The sequence below is a fragment of the Echiichthys vipera genome, assembly GCF_963691815.1.
Source record: "Echiichthys vipera genome assembly, chromosome: 23".
In the NCBI taxonomy this organism is placed as follows: Eukaryota; Metazoa; Chordata; class Actinopteri; order Perciformes; family Trachinidae; genus Echiichthys; species Echiichthys vipera.
The window spans coordinates 6,382,858-6,393,062 of NC_139848.1; the positions used below are offsets into that span (position 1 = coordinate 6,382,858).

At 40.6% G+C, this 10,205-nt stretch overlaps 2 protein-coding genes across 2 annotated transcripts in view; one reads left to right on the plus strand and one right to left on the minus strand.

Moving 5' to 3' along the window:
• The window catches only part of LOC310964607 (DNA-binding protein SATB2-like), a 28,313-nt gene extending 23,445 nt beyond the window's left edge, over positions 1-4,868 (minus strand). The window contains exon 1 of the mRNA XM_083937797.1: positions 4,719-4,868. The gene's annotated coding sequence lies outside the window, so the exon portion shown is untranslated. The remainder of the gene's footprint in view (positions 1-4,718) is intronic.
• Positions 4,869-9,399: 4,531 nt separating this feature from the next.
• On the plus strand, positions 9,400-9,967 carry LOC310964619 (gamma-crystallin S-like; the record flags this gene model as incomplete). Its single annotated transcript, XM_083937810.1, has 2 exons — positions 9,400-9,498; positions 9,695-9,967. The coding sequence occupies 2 exons, from the start codon at positions 9,400-9,402 to the stop codon at positions 9,965-9,967; spliced, it is 372 nt and encodes a 123-aa protein (XP_083793936.1).
• Positions 9,968-10,205: the final 238 nt, after the last annotated feature.

Below are 10,205 nucleotides of genomic sequence, written 5' to 3' on the forward strand. Positions count from 1 at the left end.
TTGCGCCCGATCCGGATTTAAACCTGAATTCTCCTTTTTTGAATCCATGTTGATAAGTTGAACATCCAGAAGATGGCGCTCACACAGCCACGCGTCATTCATGAAATTATAAACTCTATAAATTCTCTGGCTTTTATTCTCTGTTTCAAACTCTGAATTTCCTCATTATGACCTCATACTTTGACTTCACACCTCAGGCCCCAAACGGCAGCAGTTTTGGGCCTGAACCTGATTTAAACCTGAATTTTCCTTTTTTGAATCCATGTGGATAAGTTGAACATCCAGAAGATGGCGGTCACACAGCCATGCGTCATTCATGAAATTATAAAAACTGACACGATTCAAGCCAGAGGGAATTTTATGAAAACACAGTCCAGCGCGGCCGAGAAGCAAAAGCCCGAGTTCACACTTAAGTAAACTCCCACGATACATCCTCTGTGCGTAACATGAGCGTCACGAGGGCCGAGCTATAATGATTCAAATATTAAAGTAGTTTGTTACAATTCAACATTACCTCTTCCACTCAAGTTAATATTTTCCAGTATCGTTTTAAGGCAAAATGATTAAATATGTTTTCTACAGTATACGATATGTGTGCGCGCCTCTTATACCATAATGTCACCGACCATCATTCATCATTATTTGATCCAACGGTTAATTATTCAAACCATCTGCCTTGTGGACAGTATGAGACGCAATGCATTCTGGGGCGGTTGAGTCTCATACTCAGTGTACGTCTAGGCATTTCTGGCGTACACAAAATCCCCAACCTACGGGGCTGGAACGCACTACACACTCAATTTACATGATCCTCAGTATGAAAAGTATGCAAAACGTTTGATCTATTTAAGTGTCCCAGTGAGAGCCAACATGCACAATATCAGGATTATTAATCATGTCATTTCTCACATTAATATTAGAATAAAATGTGATCAAATAAAACAATAGTTGGTGTAAAAGCTGCCATATGTAGCAACATCGAGCACATGGGTACCCAATATTAGATAATGCAACAACTTGTGGCACTTTCATGATCATTCACTGCCTTTAAAAAATTATATTATACTTAAAATGAAAAGTATGCAAAACGTTTGGTCTATTCAAGTGTCCCAGTAAGAGCCACCATGCACGATATGTTGATTATTAATCATGTCATTATTTACACCTGTGCTTTTCTTTCTGTTACATTCAAAACGTCTTCTGTAAGAAAGTCTGGTGCAGCCACATGTCAGATACGATGACTTCTGTGGAGTACAGAGAATCACAAACCTCGCATTACATCTGTATGACTGAGATGCTTCGGTGCATTTAATGAAGGGAAGTTTGTTCATAATGACACAGATCCCTTTTCTTTCATGTCTGTAAACATATGTGTGTAATAATCGACTTTATGGTTACATCTCTTTTCTTCAACTTGATTGAATTTTCTAACAAATTCTCTGGCTTTTATTCTCTGTGTCAAACTCTGAATTTCCTCATTCTGACCTCATACTTTGACTTCACACTTTCGATCGAGCATCGCGAACCGACATTTAAACACCTTTATTTTAATGCCGCACAGAAAATTGCAATTTCCTCGCTAATATAAATACCGTTAATACACGGTTGTTTAAGGAAAAAAAGGGGCTGAGGCCTTGTTACGCTTCAAAAGAGCCTCACACACTCTCCCGTCCGCACACATGAAACCACTTCAAGCGACACTTTCAGAGGCTGTACAGCCAAGAGACCACACACTCCCAGCACAGCCTTTACTAGCACACATGGAGGCCAAATGTACAGTCACCCTCAGTAGCCTCCGACTGACAAATCACATGGTCTCACACACGCAGAAATCCTCCGCGGGCAGCCGAGTAGATTTACTGAGGCAGGGTCTAATTTAGGGGGTCTCTTCAGTGTCTTTATGAGAGCTTTGACGGCATTTGAGTCGTTCACTGCATTAAATGAACTGTGAATTCTCTAAGTAGGGACACTAAAGCGGAGTCTGATGACACCTCAGAGCCCCTGAGAGGGTCCACGGGCTCCGTACAGTTACAACAAGACTGGATGAATTTTACTATTTCCTATGGGGTCTGGTGACACCTAAGAGCCCCTGAGAGGGTCCACGGGCTCCGTACAGTTACAACAAGACTGGCTGAATTTTACTATATCCTATGGGGTCTGATGACACCTAAGAGCCCCTGAGAGGGTCCATGGGCTCCGTACAGTTACAACAAGACTGGCTGAATTTTACTATATCCTATGGGGTCTGGTGACACCTCAGAGCCCCTGAGAGGGTCCATGGGCTCCGCACAGTTACAACAAGACTGGCTGACTTTTTCTATATCCTATGGGGTCTGTTGACACCTACTCAAAAGTTTGTTGGGTAGGTTCCAAGCGACCCTGGGAGGGTTTCGGTGACATTTAAGGGGGCTAGTGGGGTCCTTGAGTGGATTCAAGGACATAAAGCAAAGAGTTGAAATCTCTGGGTCCCTGTTTTGTTCGTCTTGCGCGCAGAAAATCGGCTCTGCGAGTGTTTATAGAGGGAGAAGCATTCGTCACAATGAGTTTTGCTGAGGAACGCTGTGAGTATACTGACTGTAATGCACGGAGATGCAACACAAACGTATCCAATAACAGAAGCAGAGGCACATTTAGTCGAAGATAGAGGCACACCACACATGAGATTACGCTCAGGCTCTCACATCACGCAGGTACATAAATCTGACATATTAAATATCAATGTGTTTCCAGGGCCGTAAACCTGGCTCATGTGAAACACTGCAGAAAGTAAGCTTTCAGGTACTTTCACGTAGGAGGATGGGTTTGGTAAATATGAATCCACATTGTGCAATATATATCAGAACTATCTCATTTATTAAAGTCTTTATTTTCACATCTTGCCTTTTGTTTTTACTGCTTGTTTATTTATTGTACACAATTCTTCTTGTGTACAATAAAAGAAGAACATTTAAGTCACCTACATATGAGGCTGTGGGAATAATAATATTTAAAAAGTATAATTCTCATGTTAGTATACCCTATTGCCTAACAATACTCATTCAGATTCTGTTTCTGAAATGTTCATAATGTTAATTTCTACTATCATAATTACATTTTCCAGTTTTACAGATATAGTTAAGAGTTACTTGGTCTCGCATTCATACGCTATTCCATTCAAATACCACTCAAATAATAATGTGTTCATCGTTTGTTACTCATGATCTGACTTTATTGTCGTCAAGTCTCAACTCTTATAACCGTTACTTGACTTGTGTTCGCTCCCCACCGCTCGGACGTTCGCAGAGGCTCTTCCCCTGACAGTGGCACCTCCTGTGTCCCCGCAGGATCAACACAGGATCAACACAGCTGCAGCTAATAAAATTACTAATGATGACTCGTTTGATTCAGGTGTGCCATGTGAACCGCTATTGACAGAACATGAGCTCTGACAAAACAACCTCCTACTGTTAACGCTCAATGGCACACTACTGTAAACACAGTACAGTTTAGCTCGTTATTGATCGTACTGGCTGCAGCTGTGTGAAACGGGTTCGTTAAACTAAGGACATTAAAATAACTCGGTTGCTTATAAAACTGATTCTGAACAATGACGTCTATTGTTTTAAGGGAATATGGTTTGAAGAATTAAATTATGAGCGCTTTATTCTCCTTTCACAGTCTCTACATTATCACTTAATAGCTGCTTTAGGCCTTTAAAATGTGGTTTTGGATTGAGCGGCCTGTGTGAGCGAGGGCAAAGCATCTAAATCTTCTTTTTACGCCCCCTGAACGTCAAACAGTTAAGACAATAAATCATTTTATTTTAGTTTATACTTTTACCTGAAATCAACTCTTATTTTCTCCATCCTTCACTGTTTCACCGGGATATGTAAAGTGACATATATTGAGTCATTTTCCTATATACAAGTTTGAAAACTCAACATTTTCCATCTTCCTCACAACAAATTTGTAAATTCTTAGTGACCCCTGGTGCCAACCCCAGCGCTGTGTGAAAAAGACACTGTTGCAGAGTTAAAGTTAAGCCTCCACCACATAAGGAAAACATCTTTTACAGTTAGACGCTCTAAAGCGGTTCTCAAGTTATTTGAAAACCACATAAAAATATATTTAGTAAAGCAAAACAAGACCCTGTGTGAGCTGCAGTTTCAGGACGAGGAAGCGCCACGCCGTGAAGATTTGAGAACCAACGCTTTGTCGGCAATTTCTCACATTAATATTGGAATAAAATGTGATCAAATAAAAAAAATAGTTGGTGTAAAAGCTGCCATTTGTAGCGACATCGAGCGCAAATATTAGATAATGCAACAACTTGTGGCACTTTCATGATCATTCGCTGCCTTTTATAAAAGAAAACATATTTATTTCAATTATCGTTCATCATAAAAGGGACAGCTCTCGTAAAAGTATGTTTTTTATGGGCAGCGTCACATTTTGTTACACACGGTCATAAAAACAACTAGATTACATCCACATGATAGACTATTATTTGTCAAAAGCGTGACATTAACAATACAAATGTGTATTTTGATGTGAAATGAGTCTTTCGTTGCCAAAAACTGTGTGATTTATCCGCCTAAACTGCCACAAAAAGGATATTACTTCATTATTAGGCATCATTATCCATCATTTTGTTTGACATTGAACTATTTTATTTGTAGTTTCCAGTGAGTCGTTATAGGTGGAGAAGTTTTCAGTCATTTCAGTAAAGGCTCACTCACTTTTTAAGAAGTCACGGTGCTTGCTGGGGAATAAACTCCATCCATTGGTGAAAACGAGTGAATCCAGCCTGAGACGATATGAATTTCCCAACGTTTCCCCCGTTTGTGTCAAATGCGGCGCACCAGCCGAGGAGATATAAAGACGGGGAGTGATGAGGACAGACTGCTGCTGCCTGCTGAGCAAAGAGCAGTAAAATGACACATGTAGAGGGAGAGAGAGAGAGAGAGGGGGAGGGAGGGAGAGAGGGAGGAGATGGGGTTTGGGAGGGAAATCCAAAGACACATTGACACACATGAGAAAAATACAACATTTATAGCTGTCTTTAAATAATAATCTGCAACATTAAAGCTCTCGGGCAGCAAAGAAATCAATAAAAAGACAGAGTAAAGCAGAAGTTGTGGGATTAAAACAAGAGCAGCCTCTTTATTCTAGAAAGCCACAGGCTAAATTAATAATGTGATCACAGATTTAGAAAGGATAATTAACTTCCCAGATGTCGTGGCGGCGGAGAACAGGGGGCGAAAAAGAATAAAAAGGGGAGATTTATGTCGTAAGTTCATCACGGCAACAACATCACGATCCTTACACTGAAGAGACACGCGCAGAATTTCAACAGTGATAAGGGATCGAAAGTGATTTCAAAGACGCGCGGATGTTTTTCCCCCTACTGGTGGAGAATGAATTGACTGAAAAGGACAAAAAAAAGCTCTAGGAGACAGACGTACGTACAGTTTGTGACTCTTACACTGTCCCTTACCTTGCGGGTAAAGACACTTTCCCTCTCCTTTTTAAATGTGTTTACACGTCTTTATTTCTGATAGATCCCCATGAGGTGAGGAGATCCTTGTCTGTCTTTGTTCCCTTGTTCTTATGTTCAACAGAATGTGTGTTACACTTTGTTTTTAAAGTTTCTTAGTTAGGTTAATATATATATATCTGTATAAATGTTACTAACTGAAGCAGGATTCATACATCTGCCACCCGTGTCTGTTTACAGTTTAACTTGTTTTTATTGCCAACTGTCTTTGTTAAAGCACTGTGTATAACTTAAGAAGAAGAAGAAGAACTACTTTAATAATCCAGCAAAGAGGAAATTCGATTATTATTCATGATACACACACACACACACACACACACACACACACACAGGCCCCAAAATACACATGGACAAACAGGACCTATATACGTGCAATTAATGGAGAGATGTTAGAGCAAGGCAGCAGTTGGGGGTTCGGTGCCTTGCTCAACAGCACCTCGGCAGTGCCCAGGAGATGAACTGGCACCTCTCCAGCCACCAGTCCACACTCCATTCATGGTCCACACAGGAACTCGAACCAGTGACCCTCCAGTTCCCAGCCAAGTCACCTATGGACTGAGCTACTGCCGCCCACGTTTTTTTTTTTGTTAACCCATATAACTTTACGTTTTAAGTTACAGCAGTTCATTACAATAAAAGCATCCTGGCATGTAAAGATGATCAGTGTAATTATCAGTAAAATGTTTCCATTAAAGATTTTCCTTTTGTCTTCGTGTTTTATTAAAATAATTAAAGAACCTTATTAAATCTGGAGTCACTTCTGTCTTAAAACATCCACATGCAGCCGTGGGTTCCAGCTCAGAAATGTGTCCCAATCGTGTTTTGAATATTTCTGACTTTTACCTCCAGATCCCCTGAACTGAACTGAAAACTGAGACAATTCACCATAAAAGCTCCCTGCATTCCTCAGCTGGGTGTGTTTCTGACTGTAAAGGCCACTTATTTCATGTCACTGCACAGTCAGTGTGATTGCACTTTTAAGGCAGAGTCAAAAAGCGTGTACTTTCCTGAGAATTTATTCCGCATATTCCGTCCGTCCATCACTCATGTTTGTTTGTGTGTCTGTCCAAATAGCAGGGCTGGTGGTCAGCCGTCCTTGACTTATTCTAGATGGAAGAATAGGCACCTATCATTACTACTCAGCCTGTCTGCCTTCCTGTCGCTCCTCCTCTGTGGTTTGTGTGTGTGTGTGTGTGTGTGTACACTTGTCTGTCCTACATCATCTTAAATATCTTTGACAGCTCACCGCAAGTCGCTCGCCATCAAGCAGTGTGTGTGGTGTGTGTGTGTGTGTGTGTGTGATGATATGCGTGGCAAATAAAGAATGCTTTCACGAGGCTCAATCCAGCTCTTAACAGCAATTATTGATGCTCTGTGTGTGTGTTTTGGAGCTTTATTTGTAGCAACTAAAGCGTTTCTGATTTACTTTTATAGCAAACAGTGAAGACTGAGTGTCAGCCTGTGGACACTGGTGACCATAAGCTGTAATATGCAGAGGAAATGATTATTTTATTAAGAATCTGGGCTGTGCTTGGTGGAATTACTGCTAAATTAGCCAGTACATTACATTGACTATTTCTTTCCTATGCTGTGTGTCACTTTATTGGTGTAAAAGCGTTTTTTTTTCATATATTTCTGTAAATAAAAGACGTTTAGCTTCTTTGTGCATGAAACATGTCACGCCAATGAGGTTGAATTAAACTGCAATTAATGGATCATCTTTGCCATCGTTGAGTGATGATTAATTTCCAGATAAATCAATCAATCAATTAATGAAATAGGGACAATAATTATACATCTCAGAGTCCAGGGTGAAGCCATCAAATGTCCAAAACCCAAAGATGTTCGGCTTTATTCCGTCAGCTTTGACACGTCACATTTGTCACTGAGGAAATGCTGCTCCCCTGTGGTTTCTATAGTAACGACACTTGTATTCATGAATTATTTTATCATCTTAAAGTATGCCCTATTCATACATAATTATTACACACTTAGTTCTATAGTTATTCCTCTTTTTTGCTGAGAAAAATGTCGTTCTGATACATTTTAAGTGACTTTTAATTCATAAATTAAGTGTCTTTAAAATGAGGGAAGAAGCCAGAAACAGAGTTTTGAAAACAAGTTATCTTAATTAACCAGCAGCGGTTTTTATAGCTGCATTAATCTGAATTTTTTTTCAAATGCATTTTTGATGGAAATCTAACACATATTAACATATTATAACCTTTATTAAGCTGATAAAAGTGGAGTTTTCCCTCCAGCGTTGAAGTCTGTTTACCCTTCAAACTGAGTTACACCCTAACAGCTTTTTAGCTTCATGCTCTTAATAAATTAAATTTTGATCCATTAAAAAAAACAAACCTAACTAAATAAAAAACAGTATCATACAAATTAATGAATCAAATGAATCATATCTACAGTGAAGAAAAGAAAAAAGAAGAGAATAAAATGAGTATAATTATATATACTTTGGGATATTCCCTGAACCAAACCTATTCTAATGTGATTTTATTTATATCTATTTATTATTATAACATATGTTTTTGTTGCTTTTACTTAAAATAAAGATTTTAATGGGAAATTAAAATGTGACACAGCACTGACATCTAGTGGTCATTTGATGAAGTGCAGCTTGATTGTTTCGTCCCCTCAGTGCACGAGGACAGTTTAACACTTTATACAAATAGAAGTCCCATATATCTGTGTTTATATCAGATTGTGTTTGTGCATATATGTGTGTGTGTGTGTGTGTGTGTGTGTGTGTTTACAGTCAGTGGCTGAGGTCTTTATGCGAGATAATCCCACGGCCTCTTTCTGGAAACCATGAGCAGCAATGGAACCACTGAGTCAAATTTTGGATCTCATTCTCATGACAAAGCAGTTGTCTCGATTATAGCGCGCTGTGCAGGTATAAAAGAGAACGAGGGCACATACGAGCACACACACACACACACACACACACTCTCATATACGAGCATAGTATTTACATAACACACACACATAATCAAGGGAGACCACACGGTGGAGCACAACTGTTCCCAGGATGGGCAGGGTGAGTAGAAGCTAAAGATGGAAAGTGAGTTGTTCAGTGTGAGGTGTATGAGTGAACTATCAGCTGATCAGTGACCATGATACCTCTTTCTCAGTTTGTGCCTGTCGTATAAGCTGTGACATCACAACCGCAAAGAAGTCGAGATGGCTTGTTTAAAGGCAGTTATTGCATACGGGCTGTGTGCCTTTCTCTGTGGATTGATAGGCTTTGATGCACTTTCACAGTATTTTTAAAGCACCTCAACCTGCTTTATAATTAAGAGAAACTATATATATATATTATATTATATGTTTTGTACAATATGGGACCTTTAATTCATATGGAATACACAAAGTTGGCTTAAAAAATTGAGTTTTGTGTCTGTAATTTTGGTTTTTTACCTCTAAATTCTCCTCTAACACTAAATATATTGAGGTCTTGATTTTGCAGGCTTTTTTTTTCAAAGTCTGAAAGTTAAGGAGGTAGACAACCAGTCAGAGTTATTAGATCTCCTGCTCTTTCTCTCGAGGATCCTGTTTCCTTTAGAAAACCTCACCATGTAAACTTGTGTGTGTTTAGACACTTTACAGACAGAAACCTAAATGCTAAGACACTGTTGGGAGTTTACAGATAAAAACTCAATTTACAAGTACCTTTTTTAATTACTTAAGAGAATTTCTTCCTCCAGATCATCTTCTATGAGGACAAGAACTACCAGGGCCGCAGGTATGAGTGTGACAGCGACTGCACCGACTTCCACTCCTACCTGAGTTGCTGTAACTCGGCCCGAGTGGAGAGCGGCACCTGGGTGATCTACGAGAGACCGAACTACATGGGCTACCAGTACGTCCTGACCCGAGGAGAGTACCCCGACTACCAGAGCTGGATAGGCCTCAATGACAGAGTCCGCTCCTGCAAGATGATTCACTTTGTAAGTCTTTTTTAGCATGAAAACACATTAGAAGATGCTGAATTATGTTGCAACCAAACCCATTGAAAACAACGTTGCTGCATCATATTCTTCATTTTGTTTACCTACCCATGACACTGCAATTCTCTTCCATCACGGCCAAAACCTGCACCCATCTCTCAGTTAACCCTTCTTCTTCTTCCTCTTTTTCCTCCAGGACAGTGGAGATCCTTACAAGATCCAGCTCTATGTCAAAGGGGACTTTGCCGGTCGGGTGTTTGAAGCAACAGAGGACTGTCCCTCGGTGCTGGAGAACTTCCACTGGAGGGAGGTTCACTCCTGCAGGGTCCTGGGAGGCTGGTGGGTCTTCTACGAGCACCCTCACTACAAGGGCCGCCAGTACCTGCTGGAGAAGGGCGAGTACCGCAAGCCGGTGGACTGGGGCGCCGTCTGCCCCACTGTGCAGTCTTTCAGAAGGCTAACAGAGTAGCTTCTGTCCTTTTCATTGGCTTCTCATTGGCTCACAATTGTCACCAGCAGCAGCAGCAGCAGCAGCAGCAGCAGCAGCAGCAGCAGCAGCAGCAGCAGCAGCAACAGCAGCAGCAGCAGCAGCGGCAGCAGCAGCAGCAGCAGCTGAGGCTATAATAAAACTGAATGACGAGAAATGACTGTGTCATCACTGTGTCTGAGTGTCCGACAGTATACTGTACATAAGGGGGAGTGAGCTT